The sequence below is a fragment of the Cheilinus undulatus genome, linkage group 3, assembly GCF_018320785.1.
Source record: "Cheilinus undulatus linkage group 3, ASM1832078v1, whole genome shotgun sequence".
In the NCBI taxonomy this organism is placed as follows: domain Eukaryota; kingdom Metazoa; phylum Chordata; class Actinopteri; order Labriformes; family Labridae; genus Cheilinus; species Cheilinus undulatus.
Genome location: NC_054867.1, coordinates 37,167,313 through 37,194,651, shown reverse-complemented (window position 1 = coordinate 37,194,651; position 27,339 = coordinate 37,167,313). Strand labels below are relative to the sequence as shown.

The following is a 27,339-nucleotide window of genomic DNA, read 5'->3' as shown; positions in this document are numbered from 1 at the left end:
TCTCTCATTTACACAATGGTAGCATCAGATTGCAACATTACAAAATGAATACCTTCTGAATGCACTGTAAGTTTGTCTACTTCTTCACAGTATTAACAGAAGAGCAAAGAAGAACAAAGCTTCCAGCAGGGGAAACAGGCAGCATGCAGCTGAACCTGATTTTTGTGGGGAAATTCATGGGAATTTAGTGTACACTGATCATTCAAAAGTCAGATTTAAGGTCATGCTGTGAGGGAAATGTGAGGGAGTGTTGAGAAAAGACGGACTGATTTTAAAGTCTGACACTCAAATTCTAGGACCAGAATCTCACAGTTGGTTGTCGTGCTGATGCAAAATAAACTCTTCACTAGCGTAATACTATTGCTAATGCTGCTGGTGATAGTAAATCTGATGTTTTGTTTACTACTGGAGAGCAGTCGTAGACGAACACACACAGAGAAGTACACACTCTCTAAGAGACCCTGTTGTTGTCCATGAAGGGAGTGGAAACACAAGAGCCCTAAAGTTTGTGAGTGTGTGCGTGTCTGTTTGTGTACTTTTGAATGCATGTGTCTGTGTTTTGTTAGTGAGTGTGTGTCTGTGCGTAAGTCATTGGAGGGGATAAAGAGTCATTGTCTGCAGCTGGTGCATCCCCCACTCCTCCTCTGTGCAGCTGTGAGGAAATCAAACGCTCCTCTTTTCCCCCTCGCCGCCTCTGTCACAACCTGCTGATGCCTTATTAGGTCATTCATAGGGAGATGTAGTGATGACCCACTGATGCTCTGAGCACTGCGACAGGTTCAGCAGCTCCACCGAGCTCTACATTAGCAGCTTAAATACTGAAATTTGTTTAAAGATGATGTTTAGAAACAGAGGGACAAAATGCTTTAGTAAAATGAAGTGTGAATAATAAAATAATAGAGCATCCAACTATCTATTTTCATGGTCCCTTTCACTGTGAAATGTTGGAGCATTGCACCCAAAGACATGGTGGGGAAAAAAACATCTATCCATAATCAGTCAAATTATTATTTAACCACCAGTTTCAACTCTAATATTCATAATCATTGAATTTCTTATCCAAATGCTCATGAACTGTAACTTTATCCAATGAGTATAGTCTTGTGTTACCTTGAGATGTTTGGACTGCTAAGTTCCTGTGGTCTTCCTCTAAAGTCACGTGGTGTTGCTGCGACATGTCTTACCAGCTGATCTTACACAGGTTTGTTTGTCTTGTCATATTAGACCTCTGCAAAAGGAAAAAAACCACATCATGGGCTGGGAAAATGGCAGGGTTATTCACCCAGAGAGCAAGAAGTATCACCGATGGATCAGGGAAGCCACAGAGATTCAGAAACGCGTCCATATGAACAGGTATGAGGGGGCTTATATGTTGTCCCACACCTGGGATGCTGTCCTCAAGAAGCTTTAGACAGTAGGGGCTGTGGACAGGACAGAACCACCAAGGCCCCTGCTATCTGAAAGCTGCTTGAGGCATCTCTATCTCCATTGTCTCTCTGACTTTTTGATCAGTTATAAGCCTCTATATTTTATATCTCTTTGTGTACAAACGTATACCTTACCTACAGTGGAATAAATACAGTTGTTTGACATTTGTTGATATATTCTAGTAGATTAGGAACGCCACTAGTATGATTAGGTATATACACAGCAACCATTTTAATAATCTTTCATTTGTTTATTGGGATTTTCAAGGCAGAAATGACCAGAGTTTACTGCTTTAAATCTGTGTAACTTAGGTCAGCGTTGACGCATTGATGGCTATGGGATTAAGATCAATATTTAGTCCATTTTTTTCAGCTCTGTGGCCAAGTAAAAGCCATCTGCATCTCATGTTATCTAACATTTATCTATTTATTTCCTTTTCAATCCATAACAAGTTATTTTTTCCATGGTTTAGTTCATGTCATAATCTTCAATCTGCCTTAATTTCCTTCAGAATAAAAGCAGGTCTGCATCCAAACAGGAAGTCAGTTACCCTTAGTTCAAGTTAGAATGAACATTAAAAATGAAACTAAAACAGTTTTAAATGTAAATACCAAAATTTCAAAATGTCTTGTCAGATCTGGGAGCATATGCCGGCTTGGCCTTTCACTGCATGAACTGTAGTCCTGTACTACTCTGGACTCTGGATGGCCCATGCCCCATATCTCCAGGTATCCTCCAAGCTGTCCCCTCTTCGACGCACGTGGTTGTCCTCAGTGTCTGGGCCAGCTCACCTTGCACCTAGTTTGCTGTGAGCTGGATCAGGCCCGTGAAAGCCATCCAGGTGCCTGTAAAACCACAGCTGCAGTTTCACTATCAGGCAGCTGACTCTTCCCATCCTCGCTCTCCTGAGCATGGCAGCATGGCATTGCAAACGTAAGCCCCTGTGCAAATCCAAGTCCACGGATGATCTCAACCTGGTAGTCAGCGGATTAACAGATTACACTGCCAGGGTAAGTGAACTTCTCTACAACTTCCATTTACGGACACAAAAATTTGACCCAAAAATGAAATTAATTTCTAAAAAATCGTGTAAAATAAAAATTAAAATATTGTATTAGTTGACACCCCTATTGTAAACTGATTACTTTTGGTAATAGGCAATTTGGTATGTCAACAAGTCAACTTTTATTACCGATTAAACAATCCTTCAGCTGTTGGAAACAGAAACAAATTTAGTGTTGTGCACAATGGCTTAACACACTGGTTCCCAACTCCTGATCCAGGCCATCCTGTGGGGGATTTTCACAAATTCAGTTTCACTGAAAACACACTCACTCGATTATTTATAGGAAATACTGTGTAAGAAAATTCCACTACATATTGAAAGGAAAATGTTCATCATTTCATCATCAGAAAATAGATATTTATCAATGGTAAAGATTCTAATAGATGAATCATGACAATCAGCACACCAGGGAGCTCCTGTAGGGAGGTTTATTTAGTAACTAGTGAGGTTTGAGCCAACACACTTCAGACTTGGCTAAAAACGTCACTTTCTGCTAAATAAATCTCAACGGGGCTTTCTGGTGCGTTGATAGTCATGTTTCTTTATGCTTGTTTTGTTATGCATTAAGCTCCATGTAAACCAGGGGTTCTTAACTAGTGTAGCATAAAGCCTTGCACCACCTCCATCACAACAAGTTGTGACCAAAATTTCTTACAATCTTTCAGTTAAAACCAATGAAAAATGGGGCAGTTTAAGCATAAGATGGAACAAAATATATGGCGGAACAAAATGACACAGACATCTTTCAAAATAAAGGTACATCATAGACTTTCTGCCACTTATTTTTGCTCAAGCAGACATCTGCAACCCACTGAAAATATCTTTGCAAGCTACTTTTGGGTCCTGACCCTTCAGTTTAGAATCAAGGCTCTGAACAATCCGTCTTTTATTTCTCTAAAAGATCCTAATTCAAGGTGAAAATTGTAGCAGTTTTGGGCAGCAGTTGATAACTTTCTGTGCTGGTTTGCTCAGCTTTTATTGGATATAAATCAGAGGGGTTTAAGGACAAAGGTTAGGTCTAACTGGTCTAACTGATCTTTGATTGCATGGTTGATTTGCATTATATCTTTAAAAATTACTGTCTTTCTTAGTAGACCAGTGGAAAGACATTAAATGCATTCAAATCCAGCAGAGTAGATGGGGAACCACCTTGTATACTGCACACAATTCATCCAGACTGTCATATCTCTAAAACAAGAAACATCCTCATATATTTGTATTGGCCTTTTTTCATTGTGGATATTAACTTTAACATAGATTTCCTCACATTTTCTAATATTTCATGATATCAAACACAGTTTAACAACCAAAATGTGCAAAAATTTCAGTAAACTAGACATTGTGAAGCAGCAGCAGCTGTGTCACTGAGAGCCAAACTCGAACAAACAGCAGAAAAAGGCGATGACAGGAGTAACGCTGTGACACTTTGAAAATGGGTCACTCCATTAGCACCGTCGAGTAAGTGGCCAAAAGCCAATTTTCAGAGAGGACCATGCCCAGTGATTGATTGGTGAGCCGATGTGCAGAGGTGTGAATGGACTATAAAAATGTGAATGAGCGATTGTTTGTCGGAGATGCAGGCTCACAGATACTGCATGAGGCCCATAAGTGAAATTCCCTTTCAGGTAGTTAATAAAATACTGTATAATAACACAGGGTGCAACCTGAATCATAGATAAACTTCATTTTCATGCTGGCTGAGTTTATCATTTACCACCACTGTACTGCCTAGTTTTAAGCCTCTGCACTGACAACAACTGAGGTCAGGGGCATTATGTTTACAGGTTTATTCCATCTTTGAAAATGTAAACTCTGGCCATTCTTGAGGACGTGACATCTCAAAAACACTTTGATGAATTTTCTTCAAACTTTGCACAAATGTTAAGCGATGAACTGCTTAGATTTGGAGGTCATAGGTTATGGTCATTGCAGCCTTATGCTCTTGCCTTTAAATATTTTTTCAAACTTTGCACAAATGTCCACTCTGAGTCAAGAACGAACTGAAAAGATTTTGGGAATAAAAGTTAAGGTCACTGTGCCAGAAACCACCAGCCTTTCCTCTTGACCCATGATTCTACTTTCACTTTCTGGCATTTAGATACCATGCAGATGCATATTATTACCAGATAGGAGTTCTAGTTTTAGACACACCTATATGTTAGATTTTAGAAACTTAGAGTCAAATTTAGTAGACTAATGTATGTAATAATACTTAAATGACAGTACTGTTGAACATTTTCTGGTAATCAGAAAGTGAGAAGAGTGAAAATTGAAAGATTTACAGTCCTGTTTTGCTGGAGAATGCCTAATGACCCTTAAAAAAAGATTGGTGAAGTTTCTTTTCAAGGAATATATTTACAAAAGGCTGGAAAGCAGGAGATGTTATTCTCACGCCCCTTGTTTCAGAGGAAGAGTCTCCAATTTTACCCTCAGATATTAAATGTGACTCACAGTTTGAGTTCTTGAGAAGCTTGTGTTAATATAAACTATTCTGACTGAGTGACTCATCAGAACAAAAAGTTCTTAGCTGTGTTTAATAATGGCAGTCTCTTTATTAAAGGTGAACCAATAAGTCTGTACCAACTAAAATGTGTAGTTGAATAACAAAGTGCTTTAAAATTCTGCTTAAACCAGTCCTGTAATCTGAAACACAAATATTGTAAATTACACAGTAATTATTGTGTGGCAACATTTTCTCTACAGTGCTTTGTAGCAGGGGTGGAGCGTAACCAATAACATTTCCTCAAATTACTGTAATTGAGTAGTTATTTTGGGTACTTGGACTTTTCTCAGTACATTTTGAAACCAGTACTTCTACTTCTACTTAAGTTTTAATCAAAGTAACTGTACTTTTACTTGAGTACTCAATACTCTATGTGCTACTGACTACACAGTAGCACACAGAGAGAGAATGATTCCAAATAACATCCTAAAACAGCTGCATGGTAACTTCTGGAGTTCTTCTGCTCATCTTTCTGTGAGATTGATGTTTTTGATGTGAGTCGCATTTGCACTATGAGTGAAGTTATCAACTGAGTTGGAGCTCCTCACCTGTGACTTTAGGTGGGCCTAAGGGATGCATAGTCAGTATTCTTCATCAGTATAAATCAGGGCTGGGCAGTTAATCATAAATTAGATTAAACTGCAATATGGCCTGCTGCATTTTAACAGAAGTTATCACAGAAGTTGCAATATTTCTTTAACTTGAAATGTGTCAAAATACAAGTTTAATAAATCTTTTTTACAGCAGCAGAGTTTTATGCACATAATGCAAATATTCAAGTGTCGATTTTTTATAACGGTTTACAAAAATCCTCCTTTTTGTGTTTTATGTCTGTTTTTCTTTAAAACAATGAGTGACATAAAAATGAAAATCAAAGCAAATGACATCACATTTGCTATATGAGCAAAAATAGTTAGCTCATTCTATCTAAAACTGATGAAGCAATCAGCTGGTAGCCAGCTTCACCTCCCCCACCCCAGCTGCCTCCATTATAGCTTTATGCTTGTTGCACCCCCATATTCAGATTCATGCTACTACGGATTAATTGCGTCTGAAATAATTTCATTGCTTTCAATACACATGGAATTATTTATTGCTTGAATTTGTTGACAAATACATAAGATTAACCTAAAAATAATCACATATTAAATCTCAATATTTGGGGGGGCAAATCATTCAGCCCTAGTATGAATTGCCTTTCTATTGCCATGAGGTTGACCTTCTGCTTTGTTCTGGCCGGAGGAGACCCGCCTCACCACCGATTTTCAAGCAGTAGTGCAGCTCTGTCATACTGTAAATATTTTTTTAAAAATTGTAGTTTAAATTTATGTAGTGTGGCCCAATAAAGCCACTTTTAAAATGAGGAATTTAAATCTATATGAGTTTAATTTACAATATAAGATTCAAGTGATCCAGTAGCCCTCATGTTATAAAACAGGGTGTTAAAATCAGAACTCGAGCCACTAAATTGATGCAAGGTGGACAAGATTATCAACCAAATGGAATAGAACTGAAGAGATTTGGTTTGTAAATGATTTCCTCATTGTCTCTTAGTGCCTTCATACACTGTAAATTATTCTGCAAAATATATAATCTATTGATCTCTGATATCTGGAAAAATATTGAGTTACACCAAAAAGACAGTTAGCTTTATTATAGAGATAAACGGGTTTCAGGTCTTCCTGGAGACAGCGTGTTCTATTTAGAGATAAACTTGACTTTTATTTGCAGATTTACCATCACAGCTGATTTCAGTGAATGGACACGGTCGTTGTGAACATAGTCTGAGCTCTCTCTCTCTCTCTCTCTCTCTCTCTCTCTCTCTCTCTCTCTCTCTCTACTCTGCGCCTTTAAATGAGTGCGCTCCTCCCTCCTCTCAATGACCAGCCCGCACTGCCTCTTTAACACATCCAGTGGAAATGACAAACCAGAGGCACTCCACGGGCCAGCGTGTCAAACACCAACACTAATCATGGGCATTATTAGCAACAGCAACTCATCCGAAACCCACAACCCGAGACTCTAACGAGGCACCTCCGGACCTTTTCCTGTCAGTCAGCGGACGCGTCAGAGTTGGAGCGGGCTCGCCGAATGGACGTCGATGGACAGGAATGACTCCTCCGCTCCTGTCGGACTGAAGGAAGGAGGGAAAGACACCTCTGCATGTTCAAGTTTCCTGCTCAAACCTCAGGGGCATCGCTTCGTGCGTGTTGGATGTGGGTGCGTGTGTGGCGGTGTGTGTTGGGTGCGTGTCTGTGCGCAAACGGAGGAGCAGCGGCGGCAGTGGCGGCGGCGGTGGTGGAGGTGGTGGTGGCCGCGGGAAGGGAAGTTTAGCGCCGTGATTTTTCTTCTTCTTTCCCTCTATTCTGTTGTGTTATTTTCATGCCACAGCGGGGGACAGGCGGATTAACGTTTCCCTGATGAAAATTAACCATCTGTGGAGAGGCTCTGTGATCGTGACTATGATGATGATGTCGAGTAAGAGCGTGGAGTGGCTGCAGGAGGAGCTGGAGTCTGGGGCCGGCTCTCTGCTGCTGCTGGACTGCAGACCCCATGAGCTGTACGAGTCCTCGCACATCGAGTCCGCCATCAACCTGGCCATCCCGGGCCTCATGCTGCGGAGGCTGAAGAAGGGAAACCTCCCCATCCGCTCCATCATCCCCAACAACGAGGACAAGGAGAAATTTGTCAAACGCTGCAAGACGGACGTGGTGGTGCTGTACGACGAGGCGAGTCCGGAGAGGCAGGAGTCCGGGCTGGGGAGCTCCGTGCTGGGGCTGCTGCTGCAGAAGCTGCGGGACGACGGCTGCAAAGCTTTCTTTCTGGAGGGTAAGGTCAAAAGGCTTTTAATTTGAAAGTCCATTTTGTATTCCTAACGAAACTCACACTGGCAGGAATTCGAGTTATTTAATTTCGCGCTGTTTTTACGATACAATATCAAGGAAAAATGCTGCTCTTACGGTATAAATATAAAAAATAAGACCTCTTAGTGTCTGTTTGTTCCTAGAACTTAAAATTTTGCTAATAACCCCCGTAGAAAATGCCGCTTCACATTCATAATCCCTTTGAATTAGCATAAATTATTATTGCTAACTATTTAGACGCTTTTGGGGTTGTTACATCTTTCATGGTAGAGACAAGACAAAATGTTCGTCATATTGGCTATGTCTTAAAATGAGGTAGCCTTAGTTAATGTGTTGTAATAAAACATAATGTTATTTTCAAAGTTATTATATAATGGCTATAAACCACGGTGAGCTCATGCTGAACTTTAACAGATGCACTTCCTTCACCTCTGTCCGCCATGATTTATCGCGTAGACTTAACCTCATAAGAGCAGACAGCCGTATATACACCAGGAATAAAAATAAAGCTGTTTAAAACGTGTTTTTAATTAAATGCGGCAGAAACAGCCCCGCCATGTTGTGCTCCTTTAGGGAAAGACGAGCGTTTTTTTTTTTCATGAATGAACAGGGAAACGACGACACTCTGAATTAGCCTCCAACCAGGAAATAAGCTTCATAAAACGTACAAATTTAAAAGCTACATGTGTACAATGTGACAGCAACGAGGGGGTAGGCTTTGTTTGATTTCTAGAAAGCCATGGAAGTGTTTGAGCGGAGTCACAGACCGAGCTGCCATTCACAAAAAGTCCACTGAGCAGAGTAGTGAGTGTGCTGCTCTGCTGCTGATTCTCCCCAGGGCTCAGCTTTTCTCAATGGAGCACATCTGTCCGTCCGGTCTCATAGTTTATTCACAATGACGCGAATATCGCGTTATTCTCCCATCACCTGTCACATTCACACCTGATGCAGTGCTTCAGAAAACGATGGCACGACAACAGTAACTGCAGTTTTAAACAAATGTACTTTTATTAGTGTTTGCATTTAGAAAATGTTAAAATACTTGGCAAAAATATACCTTTAAGATGTCTTAATTTAATGTAATGTACGATTATTTGGATGTCCTCCACTTTACCTTTACCCTGCTAGTGTACAACATGTAATGAGATATGAAAATCAATAAAACTCAAAACCCATCTTTTCAAGGTTGCAGATTCAGTCTAGCGTACCTCCTTCTGCCATCCTATACACAGTTTTATTCAATGTTTTAACTCATTGCTAACTTCTGTATATTTTTGTTGACTTGTCTTTTAACTTTGCATTGTAAGGTGACCTTGAGTGCTTTGAAAGGCGGCTATATATAACGCAAAATAAAATTTAACATGCAAAAAAGTGCAACTTTTTTCCTCTTAGAAGTCACTGAGAGCCCCCAGTTTTTAATACATTTATTCAAAAGTCAAAAGGCATATGTCTTCATTCAGGTTTTTTGTTCTTGAGCTCTGCAGATGTCACATTCAGCCTTAAATGTTGATTGAGACATTTTACCTCACTCACACAGGGTTCCTGCAGGTCCTTGAAAAGTCTTAAGTAGTCTTTATTTGGACACTTTAAATTTAAGGGCATAAAAACTCTTAAAAGTCCATTAGACATCTAAAATTTCAGACGTCCTTTTCCAATCTTTATTCAACCTTGTACGACTTCAATCATCTTCCTCCTCAAATTGTCCTCCTCAAATATTCTTCATAATTCTGTGAATTCAGTGTTGGATGTTCTAAATTTCTTAGGGGAGGACCCCTGGCCCCCTCTGATTTTATCTGACTCACTGTAATTTATAAACTCCATACTGGTGTACATACTGTTCTGGCCCAGTTCATTAAAATCTTGGCTACCAGTTTGCCAACTAAAAGATTGGTGCAGCCAACCCTTATTTTAACTGGTCTTCGTTGACAAAAAAAGCATTATTTTGCTTTTTAATTGTTGAACTGTTTAAAATCAGCTCAGCACACCTGCCAAGATGCATTATGATAAATATCACCATACAACACATTGATAGAACAGAGCCATTAAATGTGCCAGAAATCTTCAAATGTGGGTGTTACCAAAAATGTCTTTTGCCCAGTATCATTTAACATTCAATAATCTGTTCATTGAATCGGAAAATTCAGCCTTGGTACGGTGTATCAAGAAATTTCATGCCTTTCATTTTTTACCATTAACCATGCTTAAATTAGATTTTTTTAAAGTGTGTAGGAACCCTACACACAGCTATTTATCTGGTAAACTCAGTGATTCTCTCATTCTTCTACATCTTTTCTTAATTATAACACTCTTCTTCTATTTTTCCCCCAGGGGGCTTCAACAAGTTCCAGTCCGAGTACCCCGAACACTGCGAGACCAATCTGGACTGCTCCTGTCCCAGCAGCTCCCCACCGTCCTCCGTCCTCGGCCTTGGAGGACTCCGCATCAGCTCCGACTGCTCTGACGGAGAGTCGGACCGAGAGCCAGGCAGCGCCACTGAGTCAGAGGGCAGCCCGCTCCCTAACAACCAACCAGCGTTCCCAGTCCAGATCCTGCCGTATCTTTACCTGGGCTGTGCCAAAGACTCCACCAACCTGGACGTGCTCAGCAAGTACAACATCAAATACATCCTCAATGTGACGCCCAACCTGCCCAACATGTTCGAACACGAAGGAGACTTCAAGTACAAACAGATCCCCATCTCCGATCACTGGAGCCAGAACCTGTCGCAGTTTTTCCCAGAGGCTATTTCATTCATTGGTGAGTCAAAGGGGGAAAAGATACTCAGCTTGTGCCAATCTTTCATGTTACTAAAGCAGGGCAAAGGTTGTATTAAATCATTTCATACTTTTTGTTCACTTAGACCTTCTGTCTATGAAACATCAAAAATTGTCTGAATAGTGAAAATATCACAGCTCCTTAGAAATGTAGGGGATATTGCCAATGGTGTTCTTCGGACCGTTAGTGATATAAACTAAATATTCAGCTAACTCTGTTAATGACAAAGAAAGTGAACTTTTTAAGTTACCTAGCAAACATTTGGAATGTTCCCCAGAAAACTATTAAAGGTGTCATCTAATATCTAGGGATTTCTTTTTGTCAAGCAAGAAACCAGTCACAAATTAAAATCTAGAAAAGCACTCGCAGACCTCCACCATTAGCCCTATCTCCCAATAGTACAGAATCCTTCAAAAAATTCCTGGATCCAGACAGTGATCCGGATCACTCCCAAAATCTAATCAGTTCTTCCTTATGTCATTTACTGTCATTTACTCTGAACTTACAAACTTTTTAAAGAAAGCTGCAATGGTTACAAATATTCAGGTGCATAGATGGAAGAGTGATGTGTTAAATCAGGGAAGAGAACGCAAAAAATCATTATACTGGAAATGGCTGAATTGATTAAGCCTTTATCAAACTTGTAATGATGTTTTACATCTGCAACTAGTAAACATAATCTGGTCAGAGTAAGAAATAGCAATTCACTGATCAGAGATAGATACAAGGATCATCGAAAAGTCATCAATTTATATTCAGAGATGTAATGTGACGATTATCTCATCCTTAAAGAGAACTCTCTGTTTCTATTATTTTTACCAACACTCAGTTTTATTGCTGTACTACCACCATATTTTGACTACAGCACATTTTAACAGCCTTTAAACCTTTATAGGGCACTCATTAAAATACTTGGAAATTCAAAATTTAAGCCCTAGAATACTATTGGTGGACATCCCAATGCTGTTTAAATATATACATATACCCCTATGTTTATGTTTAAGTGGTGTAGGGTGTTTGAATTCTTGTTGGAGTAGAGGGTTGGGATGAAATGTTAGGGTTATATCACCCTCAAAATGGAGATTTACAGAGGTACAGTCCAAACAGAATGTTGTGGAAAATTTCCCAGAATGCCTTTGGAATCAACAGCAACAATCTAATTTTATAACTTGTTGTTTTTAAATGTATTGTTACCCTTTTGATTTTGAATAAGTATTTTTAAAAATGGCTTATTGTAGACATGTCTGGTGTTGCTGTCATGTCTGTTTGAGTAAATGTTGTCAGAAGGGAAGATTAGTGGAAGATTTCACTCTCTGTATTTCTGTTTCAATCAAGGAGGCACTCAAATTGGAGAGGAAGGGGTAAAACCAAGAAATGAGCCTAAATCTGTTAGCCCATTAATGACAGTTTCCATTATGTGTTAGCATAACGCTAACGTAGTCAGATACATCTGTGCCCATCTTTGTTTTAATCAGATTTCTGTTGATAATTTCCAGGGACTTTTGAATAGGGATTTTCATTGAATTGCACATCCCTAGCACTGATATAACAGCTGATTATTGGTATTGGCTGATACTGCAAGGAATGGTGCATGCACTGATGTTAGTAGCCAGTGTGTGTCTGTTGTGTTGCATCAATCTAATGCCTGTAATCTAGTTCACTTAACTGCTGTGGTCACCTGAGGGGCCATAGGGTCGAGAGTTATAGAAAATGTCAGCAGTGAGTCTTACATCATCTGTGGAAAAGATCATTGACATGCAGTTTGTAAGAAATGCCCCAGTTATCAAGAAGGACAGCCAGTAACAATTTAGATACATCAAGTCCTTTTTCTCATGAAAAACAGACATAATGAATTTTTTAAAAAGTTATGAAAAAAACATCGAATTCCACACTCGGCTAGTTATTTTAAATATAGCCATCGGCCCTTACTTTCATTATCTGTGCATAGTCAGAAACTTATGCAAGATGATCATAATCTCCCACAAGGCCAAGGTATCATTATTAATTTGCATATTTCATCATATTTATAGTCCAGAACTTTAAAATATTCATTGACTAAAATAGAAATGAGAAACTCAGCAAGACATGTTGAACCAAGTGAAACAAAATATCTCTTTTAAACAAAATCACAGGGAAATTTTCTCCAACATGATTTTATTGAGCTGTCAGCTGCCTTTGTTCCTCTCCTCCTGATGAAATATGAATCAAAAATCACAAAATAAAGAGCAGAGTTTGAATAAAACATGGGAACACATTCTTTGAGAATGTGGTCACAAGAATTTCGCTCCTCATCTCGTCCAAGTCTCAGTATTTCCCATCATTCCCATCATTCCTTCTCCCTGAATTCCCAGAGTGAGTAAATTCCCTCAGTGAGTCAGCGAGGGCATTAAGAGTCTGTGCTGCCTTAGATTGTCCAGAGCTCCTGACATTTGTCTGTTTTTCCTTTTTTTCAACCTAATGTTTCTGCTTAGGTGGGAGGAAGTGTGACATATGCCAGAGCCAGAGGTCATGGCAGATTTGGGTCATGCTGATGTTAAATGGTGCTGTCTGACTGGCTGTAATGTGCAGGGATTACATCAGCCTGTTCAGCTAATTATGGGTGAAGGAGGCCCAGATGTTACCGTGTACTGTTCAGTTTTAGAATGAGGATTCCTCAAATTTCTGAGATGATTCAATTAACATGTTTTTCTAATGAATTCAAGATTATAGAGTGGGCGGAATTAGATTTTTCTGGCTATTCAAAGAGTGATTAAAACCTAAGACCACCTTTCTCAGCTGAAAACCTAGGTGTGTGTTTGTTAAGCTGTGTTGTTGCTCATTTAGGGTCCAAATCTCAACATTTGATTGCAAAACATTTAAATTCTGTATTTAGAGTTAGAAACTGCTCTCTACAAGCTAAAAAACCCTGCATCTGAATTTGTCTGTGGGTTGATCTGGTGGCAGGTAATGTTTGTGGTGCCGGCATTTGCTCAACAGTGATCGCCCACTTTTTCCACAACTGTTAACTTCAGTCATAGCAGCCATTCACAGAAATGTGTGTGTAACAGCGAGACATCACTGTGACACTTTTGTGTGTAGTTCTTTTACTTCAGAACAGTAATCATTCATCATGTTTATATTATTTTCATGATCGTCTGAAGCTAAAATTGTTGTTGAAATAGAAACACACTTAATTGCCCATGACTAGCAGTTGCTATATTGGAAATGTTGACTATAGGTTCTTTTCAGTCAGATGATTCTGATGAAGTGTTGGGGGTTAGGAGGTGGGGGACAGCCACCAGGAATGATTGGGAACAGAGGAAAGTTAGTACTTTACAGCTCTAAAAAAATCTGTACGCTGCAATTATCATCCGAAATTTTCTACATACATTGATTATGATTCCTACAATTAGAAAAAAGTTTTTCCACAGTTTAACTGATTTACCCAGCATTTAGGCAATCAATGTCACAAATTACTCAGTTCTTAAGACCTAGCGACACCTATACAGTTAAGGGAGACAACCTTGTACTGCTTGTACTGAGCTACAAGGCTAGCCGAGCTCTTTAACGTAAAAAAGATACCTAATTTTGTCATAAACGTGCTTTAATTGAAACTGTGATGTACTATCAACTGAATAAATCTTCTTGGGTAAGTGGGCAAGTAATGATGTGCCATTCATAAACACACATGTTCTATGAAGTGGCTCTTTTATGTGAGCCACTTTAGCTAGCTTGTATTTGAGAGCCAGTTTCCTTTCTTCTGTCTTTTGCTGTTATTTAATATACATTTAAAAGCCAAACTGGTACCAAGTTCAGAGCTGTTTGGGAGCTGAATAACTAGCTCTAATGAGCTGAGCCAAATGATGTCACAATTTCAAGTCACAACAAGCTAGGCTGGATGGACATCAACCAAGGAAATCACGGTTAAGATCAGAGTTTAATGAGCTAAACAATGGCAAAACTGTAGTGAACAAAAATCGGACGACTTTGTGGAAACGGGTCATACATGAGTGTTGTGTGACACTGCTTGTCTAGGTTTCAGACTTAGGCTTTTTTAACTCCTGCCTGCTGCCGTTTTCTGTGAATTAAAAAAAAATTCTGAATATTCAACTACTTTCAGGACACAGAAGTAGATTAAGAATTTAAAAAGTTTACATTTTTGTACTTCAAACCCTTGGCATAGTCGTAAACAGCCCAAACATGGCCTTTTTTGTAGTGTTTCTCTATGCAGAAATCACATCTTGTCCCCAGGGGGATTTCACTGCTGCTGTGTGATGTCACCTGCAAAGAACTTGTAAGAAAATAATAAATGGTACACAGAGGACATCTCCAGCCTTAGCTCTGGTTTTATTAGCTCAGCATTACAGCAGCAAATACATTACAACACTTACAGCAGCTCTCAAAGGCCAAGGCAGGCTAACATTAGCTCTGTTAGCACCAGTTGGCACACGTTAATGTGATCATAGCAGAGCGTTAAAGATTAGGCTGCTAATCATCACAATGAACAACAGCTATGAGAGTGGAGCAGATGCATGTGAAAGAGCAGTGAGTGGATAAAGTCATAGGTGCAACAGGCTTGTGGTCAGATTTCTCCATTGACTTGTATGCTACTGTTAGCTATTTAGTCTCAGAGTGGCGTGTTTTGGTCGGTGCAGGACATGATAGCAATGCTCTGTGGTCAGAAAAGATGACTTAAATTCATTAGTAGCAGACAATCACAGAAGTTTGCAGGTATAAACAGGCATAACCAATCACAGACATTGCTGTGACTCTGAAGGATTGTGGGTAGTGTAGTTATTCTCCCTGTGATTAAAATTTAACCATGTTTTTCTCAAAATTAGGTTGATATCATATGAATTCTTGTATTTCATGCTCAAATAGCCTTTAGTAACTGTACTTTGGACGTTTATGACATTATGGCTATTAATCAATCTGTAAAAGAATCATAGATGGCATGATGTTGTGTCTGATGGGGGCAGTTCAAGGGGGGGTGGGCATGTTGTATTCCTCTTGCCTCATAATCCTGTGCATGACACTCCAAAGGCAATATTTAAGAGTCGATGCACGTCAGCAGAAATGCTAGTGTTTAGTTACCCTTTAACAGCTGCAGAAAAGGACCGTTGTTTCTTAACATTTTTTTGAGGCACAAAATTCTGAGTCTACATCCAAAATCGCAAGTTCAGATCAGATTAACTGCTGGTAACTCCTGCGACTTCTGAGTCTCGTTTCATTGGGTTAGGGGTTCCCTGTGAGGATTTTTTTGGCTCCTTTTATTGTGGAAAGTGAGCACACATTGCATTTAAATGTAATTTGGCATCAGCTCTGCAGCCTGAGCTCATGAGCTGTCTGACCCCAATCCTACAACAAGAGAGCGAGTGAGCGAGGGGAGGCAGAGGCAGAGAGAGATAAAGGAGAGGAAGAGGAAGAGAGAGAAGAAAGAAAAGAAGCACTTAACTCCTGCTCTAATGGCTCGTAGTGATGCAAAGTGCAAGGCCTCCACCATGATAGAAGGTGGAGGATGGAGCCTGTAAATAATGTAAGATGTCTTTTTATTCAGCTTTTTTCTGCAGGCCGAGAGCTCAAAAGCAGAATGAAAGCAGGCACTCTGCCGTCATTGAGGAAGGTCATTCTGAAAAATGAAAATATAACGTATAGTAATACTTACAAAAACAGATTTCATACTGAATAAATGTATTACTGCAATTCACTTTGACATATACCTGAAAAAACAATCTCCATATTTCTGCTGCACAAATATCTATTTCTAATTTAATTGTAATTATATGCTAATGATGTGCATTATTTTCAAGTAATGCATTTTAGTTTGGAGGCTTAAGTCCATCCATTTCTGTGCAAAAACACATTTAACGCAGCAAGATTTTTTTATAAAATTATGTTTTTGCAATTTCACATTTGCACAAACTGCACACTTCTAGAGAACAGTGAGAAGAGGACAGAAAATGCAGAAATGTGTTGTGTGAAAGTAAATGGTAACAGACTTTGTCTGCAAATTATGGCTGTTTAGAAGTCTCATGGCTTAATGAACAGTAAGAATTATCAGCTTTTAGACATTATTTAGCTATTAATGGAGTATGTTGTATGAGTGCCATTATTCCAGATTCTAAAACCCTGATCCAGTAGCGATGTGCCTCAGTGCCTCTGCAGCAGAAAAGTCCTATAGACTAGGGCTGTCACGATATCAGATTTTCACTTCACGATTATGGTGGGCAAAAATTGTCACGTTATCGATATTATCACGATTTCAATTTAAAAAAAAATAATGGGACAATTAATCAGATTTATCTTTAACTTTATTTATGTTGTGTTCTCTCTTTAGGCAGATGAATTACACTCAAAATACCTGTCTAAGGAGGTACAGCAGCTGCTGTGTCATTGCGGAGGGTCAGTGTTTGTGTGTGAGGAGGAAGGGGGAGGGGTTGTTGGGGTGCTACAGGAGGGACATGAATCAGGACGGAAGAAAATGGGCAGATGTAGAAAACAAACTGTGTTTAAGTGGCACTGGATCATTTACACGGTATTATCATATACACATTTTTAACACAATATCGAAATTTTATTTTTTAATACCACAATTATTGTCAATATCCTACTATAGACCCCACCAGTGTCTTTTGATATCATTTTGTTTATTGGTGTATTTGCTAGGAACCACAGTATCTAAACCACAGAGCAGCGCGACTTATTTACAAGACAAGATAGACTTTAATGCTCCCATAGAGAAATTTGTCTTTGACTCCATCCTGCAGTTACAAAAAAATTAAATGTGCACAAACACCCTCTGGCAACAGTGATGTACTGACATATTGCACAACCTCTTGGTTATTCAGAAATTTAATGGACATGGATGAATGAATGAAGGTTTATGTTCAGTTCAGGCTGGTCTGTGGGACCCTACATCATCTTCCTCTGTTTTATCACAGTTCACCTTTATAAGGACTATTCTGCAAGCAGGGGCACTATAAAAAAACTAAAGAACTATAAAAAATCCTTACAGGAGTCAGTGAGTGATCATTTCATATTTCTACACATAGGAAGAAATGTTTGGATGATAGTGCTGTTTCAGGACATGGACACATGGAAGTTGGGATACAACGATCGGGCGGAGTGTTACAAGAACAGTTTTTGTTCCCACTCAATTGTAAGTTTATCTGTGCGTCAAGCTCAGGTGCCAGACCTCAGGGGCTTAAAGGTATAGTTTGCAAAATTGAGAATACAAGGGATGTCTAACGGTCAGAGTCTAGGTTGCAATGCTTACCTATAGTGGTAACAGTGGCAACCAATGACATTAACTTATTCTAACTAAATACAATTAAAACAATTACACATATTCAGGTAATTTAACACTAATTACAAAAGGCCTACTTATAAATATCAGGTTTTACTTTTACCAAGTTTGTTCCGCCAAATGCTACCAGGCTAAATATTGTGCTCTGCACCTTTTAGCCTCTGAATTAATGGTTCTCAACTTGTGTGGCATAAGGACCCACCACCACCACCTCCTCCTGATTAATTGGGAGCCAAAAAAAAAAATTCACCCACACAAATGTAATTAACAAGGAATGTTACATTTTGGACCTTATGTCCTAATTGCACATGGCATGAGCAGGCGTCAGCAACCAAATTAGCTTGATTACATTGATTCATATTGTAATATCCTGGCAGCAGGCGAGCAATAAAGCACAAACAGCACACCCTTTAATCCCTTGTTGCCCCGTTCCTGTTTTCCTCTCTGTTGCTGGCGTTGAGATGAGCAAAGAACAAGGGAAAAAATCAGTGTCAGACGAACTGCTTTCTTTCAGTTTCCACTCTCTGCAGAGCTTCCTTGTGCTTTTTCTTTTTGCAGTGGACAGGGATAGACTGGGACAGAAATTCAGCCAGGACCTTGAGATAGAGAGATAGGACTTCACTCTCAAGGACCATAGATCATATATCAATGTGCATTTGTAAAGTAGTATCTCATGAAATCTTTCATAGTTAAACTTACAATTTCTGAACATTTCACACATTTAAACACTAAAGAAGAGCATCAATCAGACATGGCTGACTCAGCTTATCAGCTCTTCATTCTCCCTGATAAAATGGAAATTTTGGCAATTTCTCAAGGAATTACTTCATGTGTTAAAGACTTATATATACTCATTATCACTGGAAAACAAAGTAGCATTGAGGATGTATCCCCACTTAGGGTTTCAATATCTCATGCACTTTTGCCCCCCTATTTTTCCAGACACACACACATTTGACCCATTGGAAACAGCTCAACATCCCACTTTTGGATCCCAACCTACCAGTTGAGAATCAATGCTTTGAATTATTCTTTGTCCAGTCAATCACAGTCACACAAGTGCCATAGAACCCTGTTAAATTTCTCTTCCTTGTTATACTCAGCTATATGTATATGCAAGGATTGTCTATGTTTAGGTAAACCAAAGTTTGGGATGTTTGAAAGTTGTTGCTCAAGAATCTTAAAGAATATTGATTTGAAAATCAATCACTGGTCCATTAAACAAGGCTGCTGCAGTGTGTATTTATCGTGGGTTAAAGTAGCTTACACAGGAACTACAGCTACGGAAGGAGAAAAGGGAACATATAGTGAGAAGTGCACAAGCAATGCCCCAAATTGTTTTGTCTTTTTAAATGACTTGGTCCAAGTTTCATATACCACATACTGTAGCCTATGCTTCTGTTTTCTCAGTGTTATGCTATCAGTTGTGCAGAAATGATCACAAACATTAGCAAAAACCTCCTAAACTGCAGGGTTTTTGTCAAGCTCACTCCTCTGATTAGTAAGATTTTACACATGAAGGATCAGGAAAAAAATAGAAAAGCATGTTTTTTGTTTCTACTATATCTCACAGCTTTAGCTGAAAGTGTTGGTTTATCATTGTTGATTCGATTTTCAACAGGAAAATACGTTTTTCCTTCGGGTTTTTTTCTTTTCTTTTATTGATAATTTGAAGTGCACAGATGCAACAAAGGTTTTAACTGCAGTATATTATCTTCTCTCCCACAGATGAGGCACGCTCCAAAAAGTGTGGCATCCTGGTGCACTGTCTGGCGGGGATCAGCCGCTCAGTGACTGTCACGGTGGCCTACCTGATGCAGAAGCTGAACCTGTCGCTAAACGACGCCTACGACTTTGTGAAGCGGAAGAAGTCAAACATTTCCCCAAACTTTAACTTCATGGGCCAACTGCTAGACTTTGAGCGGACGCTGGGCCTCAACAGCCCTTGCGATAACCACTCGACCTCCCCAACACACGACCAGCTCTTCTTCACCACACCAACCAATCACAACGTATTTCAACTGGACACGCTGGAGTCCACATGAAATTTAGACTGTGGACGGTCCCTTGTTTGTTTGAGGGTCAAAGTGGTGTATGTGCCACGGTAACAATCGACTACACTGGAGGGAAACACAGGTTTTAATGAATGTTTAAGCCTCCATGTGGCTCGTCGTCTGAGAGCCAGGTCACAGAGCGGCGTTGGACAGGGACAGGAGGCCACAGATGCCACGTTAAAAAGGCGAACAGGAGTTTATTTAACCCAGAGGGGGGACTGATAGACGGTTTACGATGGTGCCCTCCTCGGAGTTGATTGAAATCGAGGGAGGAAGAGCCCTGATCTTCTTGTTTTGTAACAAAGAACTGAGGAGATTTAAGTGAATGAGAGACTGCAGCAGCTTCATACAAAGATAGAAAAACCTCCAGAGCTCGATTTTCTGAGACGACAACATCCTCTCTGTCTTTCTGTCTCGGCTCTTGAAGCTGAGCTGACTGGTGCCAAGTGGAGAATCTGGGATTTACTTGTTGGAAATCTCGCTCTACTGAATGTAGAGTTTTAAAAACCAAGGAATTAACACACACACACACAAAGTATGTATGTTTGTACTGTATGTATGTTAACGTACATAGCAGCAGCAGTCCTTAACAAATTCAGTATGTCTTTATGCATTTTTTGTATATTTTTGTGTACATTTACGCACAAATCTATACCTTATATAAATATATACGCATAGAAATCTTATCTATCCAATCCAATAATGGCTTAAAGGAATGTAAAACTAAAGAAGGGGAATGGGTGTGCTGACACCAACAAAGAGGAGCGTTTTTGTGATACTTGTCTTTTTTTTTTTTTTTTTTTTTTAACGTTACTTTTTTGTTAGGTTTGTAATGACCTAATGCAGTTTGCACAGTGGTGTAGCCATTGACTTGTTGGCACTTGACACAGGCAGATAAAGAGACATTCAGAGGAGAGGAGGCCGGTCCCAGGCTGCGACGAGTCCCGACAGCTGCACAGAGGAGCAGGGAGGGAGTAGGAACTGGGACTCCGAGGAAACGATAGGGGGTTAGAGGGTCGGGATTGGGGCACGGGGGGGGTCAGGGATTACCAAATGAATCCAGGTCAGGTAGTGGTGAAGTTTCTACATGAGACCAGATATTTTGCCAAGTTTTTTTTTTAGTACAAGTTTCCAGTTTCTACTTCCTTCCTTGTATGACTGTTAATCCAGTTGCCTAACAAGAGGCACCAGTTTTCCACCAGCTGTTTGGATTATTGTTTGTTTGACTTCACTGAGATTATAAATGGAGTTTTAGATTATATCCTGACATGCATTATAAGATATCTGTAAGCCATGTAAGCCAAAAACAGTTTGATAGGAAAAGCTTGCAAAATGTCAGGAATCAGTGTTTTTTCTTAATGAATATACATTTTTAATACATTAAATTTGTAAAGAGTAGTCCGTATTGGTCTATCCTCACATATAGGTATTAGAATCAGTATCTTGAAGGAAATAAGTTGTACCAACATATCTTCTTAACTTGCATGCTTTTTCCATCATAGGATGACTCTGATATTAAGTTTTTCCTAACTTTATTCTCGACACAGTACATTTCCCAACAAGACCGTGTCTTTGCAAAACAAAAGCAAGGGGCAGGGCTGTTGTTTGGGGGCACTTTTAAGGTTGTTATGATACCAGAAGTCTATCTTTGATCGTGAAAATTAAATGATATCAATACAGGTTTCAATACCATGGCTCAAAAATAGAAGTCCTAGGCTTCTAACATTGGGTGATTTCTTGTTTTATTTTCAAAAGATGCAGGAAAACCCCTGCAAACTGTCTAAATTGTACAAGTAATGCTGGATTTACACTGTGTGATTTCAAGCCGACTCTGACAGTTATGACAGTTATGGCAGAATGGCAGCTCATACTGTGCGACTGCGACTCAAGTGTTCACAGGTGAAGTCAGGGTGGACTGTGATAAAAATCTGTGGAGTTTACTTTGAAAGGGCATTAGAAAGTCATTCCTGCTGTTGTCATGGTGATTTCAAATGCTGTCTGACAGTTTACAAAGGAAAAAATATCCCAAAGTTGAGGATTCTGCTCATGGTTTTTCTCTCACTGTGGGAGTGTCTAGAGTTGTATGACCCAAATATCAAACATGTCAGAAATCCATCAGACCAGTCAGGAGCAGCTGGTATGGCTGTGATCAGGTTGTAGTCAGCCATTGTGTACTCATGTACACTGCATGAGAAACAACGTCTGATCCGACTGAAAGTCGGTGTGACTTCCAAGTGAGTCATGCAACTTGAAAATTTCGTCTGAATCGGATGAATTTCACACAGTGTATGCCCGACTTAAGTTGTCAAAAGCCTTGACAGTTCTTTTTTTTTTTTTTTTTTTGGAATTTAGATGCAGTCACCTCTTCTACTTTAAAAGACATAAACATAACTTTTGCATCATTATAAGACCCCAAAAATAATTTTGCCTACCCATGTATTTCAATGGATCACAGTTTCTTTCTCTTTTCTTTTGGCAGCTTTGGGTTAAAAATGTGACCTGCATTTTTTCAATAGCTTTTGTTCCTTTTTTACTTATCAAAATAATGGAGATTGTACTGATTCAAAGCGCATGGTATTAAAAAGTATTGAAATACAACTATTTTGACAACCTTAGGCACTAAGGCAGCGCAAACATTTCTGAGCAACTGTCTGGGCATAAGGAAGTGCCTCAACACTTTTATATCTCCTTACTTTTTTCCACCCTTAAGGAAGTTGTTCAGTTTGTTTCCCTGTCTTTGGATCCACGGGTACAAATTTGCCAAAAACAGGACTATGATTGTACTCCCGCTTCGGTGTTGGGATGCTGTTGTTATATGGACTGGGACTGGCCTCAGCTACAGACTGCACTTAGACTACACATCCCTTAACTGCATTAGGAAACAAAAGGAAACGTGTTTCTGCAAAGGGAATCTCCCATTTCATCAAAGAAAAGTTTGAGTTGATTCACCCTTAAGCCTTGGGTATATAATATAAAAGATATATTGAACAAAAATTGATACATATGAATATATATATATATATGATAGAGTATATATAGTAAACAGATCTACATTATTTTGTATACCTGAGCATGCTGTCGTACTGTATGCTCTCTAACAGCAGATGTAACCACGGGTTTGATGTTGCTTTAAGAGGTGGAAGACGAACGATGGGGACCGTTTTTTTAACTGCTGTTGTGGCTAATTACAGCTGCACACAGCATGTGGCCAAGGAGTTTTCTGAGACCCTGTTCACATCAGAAGCAGCTTTTCAAGGAGAAATTTCTATCCAATCAAGGTTACCTTTATTGAGTGGAAAAACAGCAGCAATGATGGCAGGGGCACAGGTTGTCATGCAAGAACATTTTTGTATTGTTTTAATTCTTTTTCTCTCACTTTTTTAAGGAAGTTCAGTAAGGTGTTTGCACTTCTGATCATTTGCACAATTAGCACATCCAGTTGCTTTAAAAGGTTTCCTGTTTGGCTTAATTTGTGGGCATGTGTGATTTACATAAATCAACCTAAAAAGAGGATCTTGAATGTGTTAGACAAACTGCTCTCATTGACATCCCAGAGATGTCTAGCAGAAATGAGGGGAAATCTGTTTCCTTGAAATCAGAAGCTGTAAATGCTGCATTTAGCTATAACAAGAACAAGGACACAGTTAAGCTGCAGGTATCAACAGCTTTAAAAAGATGTTATGTTTCTTTTTTTTAACCTTTATATTTAAAAGCAATTAAGGATGGTTTCATAATAGGGATCCGGGCCCAGATCTGAGTACCCTTGACACCAAAGTCTGACGCATTTGATCAGCGTGAACGCAAGTGTATTAGACTGGGGCACCAAGCCAGAGTCTGCTCGAAGACCTGGTCTCAGGTCTTATTCATGTAAACTTGGGCATTGTACACTACAGATGTGAATGCAGTCATGCTTGAGCATGGGAAACCTGCAAGCGAGATGAACTGTAAAGTCAGTTCTACATGTCTCCTGCATAGTAGATGCCTGCAGGATGGACTTCATTGTCTGCACAGGTGATATGGTGTCCTCTTAAACTGATTGCCGACTGTTCTGATACTTGATATGTTTCTTTTTATGTATTTTTAAGAACAAGTTCACTAATTCCTCATCACACTTGCTTAAAAGTGAGTATTTTTTGTGTTTCTGTTCTCTTATTGAACAGCACTGAAAATATGCTTCTTATAGTGGTTTTTGATCCAACGGCAGGTGTTTCATGAGCTTTTCCTTCATCTAAGGATCATCTGTAGTTGGTGGAAACCTCAACAGAAAGCTTAAAGCTCATTTTACCATGTCTTAATTTGTGTTTTTGTATGAATGGTTCTTGCGCGAAGCCTGTTTTCACAGAAATGAAGGAAATGGGACATTAAAGCCGACTGATGTGAACAGGGTCTACCAGGAGACACAGCTGGGTTTCAGAGGGGACAGCAGAAGCTGAACAGGGTTGGTTTAAGCTGGCCTTATATAATCTTTCTAACTTGTTTCTAATGCTGACTGTTCAATACTTTGTATCTCACTTTAAAAAAACCTTGTGTATAAAAAGAAACATTTGTTTATCTGTTATTTGAATCAGAATATGGTAACAGCAGACACTGAGCTGTCTCTGTGCCATAACGGGTCACACGAGGTCCTCTTTGTTACTCTGCAATATATCCAAACACCTTTTTGCAGTGTTTTGTAGATCCAAGACCTCAAAGTTTTTAAACTCTTCTTCTTTTGTACTATATCTATTCTACATAAGTATACAACTTGGCTTGTGGACTGAAGTAACATTTCACCTGGGGTGTCCAAAATGTTTGACCATTAGCAGCCTGAAAGAGGTCGTCACTGACACGTACACACAGAGCCAGAGCTGTCGCTCAGCATGCCAGTTATGTTTCACAGTAGATGATTACACCCCCCGGCTTTAATAATTACAAGGTCTTTTTCTGTCTTGTTTTGATATGATGTGCTCTATGCTATTCCTGTGGCCTTTAATATGAATATATATATCTAAGTATATATATGTAATGAATTTATATGCAAAGTTCCTCTCCTATTATAGCATCAGAGATGAAGATACCATGCTTGAATGGACTCCCCTCGTCTGTAGTCACACCCCACTTACAGTAAAGAAATTGTCGAGGACTTGATCACTTGCACCCTAGGATTGAAATATATTTCAGTACGGAGCTTTTTCTGTTTTAAAAGAAAACGGTTGATTTCAAGCTGCTTTCTCGTGTTTTTGTGTCTTTGTAACAATGAAAGAGAAAATCAAGAGTTTTTCTCTGTTTGTAAATTTGCCAGATCATGGGAACGGCTGTTTCTGTGTCCTTAAAACTTGTAGCTACATCTCGGTAAGAATGTGCTTGGGAGGAAGAGACGTGAATGATGAGCGAGAGCGGCAGAGAGAGAGTGGCAGCGTTTAATACAAAGTGAAAGAAAAAGTGAATGATTTTAAAATTGTTACCTCAGTGAGGACTTTTTCAGGGATTTTTTTGACAATGCATCTTGCATCGTGTTACAGCTTCAAACACACGTTGACTAGCTGTTTTGTATTGTGCTGTAAACAGTTTTTAAAACAGATGCAATCTGTCTGTGTATAAAACAAGGGGCATGTTAACGGGGGCAGTTTCACCTTTCTGTCTACTGAAGGAAAAACGTTTGACCCGATGTATTGTACAGTATATGGAAACAACACAAGACATGTTTATACCGCAAATAAATATTGAAATATTTTTTTCTTTAACATTTGTGTCCTTCTTTCATTCTTATCACAATAAAAACATCAAAATCTCTGAGCAGACATGACAATACAAGGAGAAAATCTAGCCCAGTAGATAGGTTTGAGTTATTTTATGCTCATACTGTTATCAGTCATAATTATGGAGTTGTATGTAACTTAAGAGACCAATTTTATTAACAAAAATCATTAATTCTCTTCTTTATTCCATATTCTTTGAGCATTATTTACTAAACGTATGAGCGTAGGAAAAGATGCAGTATGTTTTTCTATGCATTATACTCTTATAAGTACAAAAAAGGAAATAAATATGAAGAAAATAAGGGAATGTACTTCATTAATCCTTTAAGAGGAATCCAATTTTGTCATACTGTTGTTGAGCATACTACAGGGTGGGAAATTAGCACCTGGCACCAGCTGCTGAGCAGTTTCAGGTGAATATGCTCAAGGTATTGCAAAGTTATAGTTAAGTAAAACTAACTAACTAAAACAAAAATTTGAAAATCATTTTACTTAACTGAAACAGAATAAACACTGAGCTTTGCCAAAAAAAAAAAAACTAAACCTGTATAATCTACTTACAAAGCTAACTAAAATAAAATAGAAAAAAAATAGAGACAAAATATCCTTAGTTTTAGTATTTGATACAACCGTGCTGACTATCACCTACACACAAGTCTGGTGGGTGTAAAATGGCCTGAATTGATTGGTCAAGACTTCGCACAGTGGTAGTTTTATCTCTGGAGTTGTATTCAAACATCATCTTTAAATACATAAATGATAAGTGAGGATTAGCTTGTTTGAATGTGTTTTTAGAAATGTATGATGTCCACTCAGCCCTAACATCTAACTAACTAAAACTAACACTAAAACCAATAAAAATGAAACTAAAATGAAGCCTTTTTGCAAAATAAAATCTAAACTAACAAGTCACCGGTAAAAACTAATAAAAATGAAACTGAAATTGAACAAAAATTGGAAATGAAATAAAAATAAAAAGTAATGAAAAATCCCAAAATATTATAATGCTGACGTATTGGCCACTTGAGCATGTAAACAAAAGTAGCCTAACCTAACAGGGATTTTGTATCTGTAAACAGTGTTAATCTGACCCCCTTTTCCTGCTTGTTCCTATTGACTTTATGAGCAAAGCGGAGCAGAGCTCCTCATTCACAGACCCAAAAACCTTGTTGTGTTATGACCCAGCTCGTTTGGAAAGAGTAGTAACATAAAAACCAGATGGTGTTGGTAAAGCAAAGTTATTTATTAACAAAGAAGTAAAATTGTACTCAACAAAAGTGAAGCAAAACAAAAGGACCACCGAGTGCTGCTCATTATTGTATTTTTGTGGCTGTGTTGTTCTAGTTTTTTTATTTTGGTCCTGTTTTGTACTGAGCTTCTGTTTTTTTTCTTTTGTTTTTTTTTTTTGTGTGTGTGTCTGGACGTCCTTTTTTCTGTCTTGATCGTTTTTGTCTTTTGTTTTTTGTTTAATTTTTATTCTCTTTCTTTAGTTAAAAGTTTTACTGTTATATTGGGGAGCCCTCCTCTTCAAGCCCCTAGAGGGTTTTTTGGGGGGATTTCCCCGGCATGCCTTTTAAATTTAATTGCTTATTGGTAATGTCCATCCATTTTTGTTAATGTTGTTAT

General features: G+C 38.9%; 1 protein-coding gene across 2 annotated transcripts; it reads left to right on the top strand.

Annotated features, from left to right (window-relative positions):
• The first annotated feature begins 1,139 nt into the window (after window positions 1-1,139).
• dusp7 (dual specificity phosphatase 7) lies at window positions 1,140-20,955 on the top strand. 2 transcript variants are annotated; one of them, XM_041783131.1, is made up of 5 exons: window positions 1,140-1,353; window positions 2,064-2,438; window positions 6,912-7,826; window positions 10,190-10,618; window positions 19,650-20,955. In XM_041783131.1, exons 3-5 carry the CDS (start codon window positions 7,418-7,420, stop codon window positions 19,964-19,966), a joined length of 1,155 nt encoding a protein of 384 aa, XP_041639065.1. In that variant the 5' UTR covers window positions 1,140-1,353; window positions 2,064-2,438; window positions 6,912-7,417; the 3' UTR covers window positions 19,967-20,955. The 2 variants fall into 2 exon arrangements, with proteins under 2 accessions (XP_041639065.1, XP_041639066.1); XM_041783132.1 differs by lacking the exons at window positions 1,140-1,353; window positions 2,064-2,438 and having other exon boundaries at window positions 6,695-7,826.
• The last annotated feature ends 6,384 nt before the right edge of the window (window positions 20,956-27,339 follow it).

What these genes read in the sequence shown, in the direction of transcription:
- dusp7 (XM_041783131.1), top strand. Translation starts at nt 7,418, where the DNA reads ATGAAAATTAACCATCTGTGGAGAGGCTCTGTGATCGTGACTATGATG. An exon ending in CAAAGCTTTCTTTCTGGAGG is followed by an intron (nt 7,827 to 10,189) that starts GTAAGGTCAAAA and finishes TTTTTCCCCCAG; the next exon opens with GGGGCTTCAACAAGTTCCAG. An exon ending in AGAGGCTATTTCATTCATTG is followed by an intron (nt 10,619 to 19,649) that starts GTGAGTCAAAGG and finishes TCTCTCCCACAG; the next exon opens with ATGAGGCACGCTCCAAAAAG.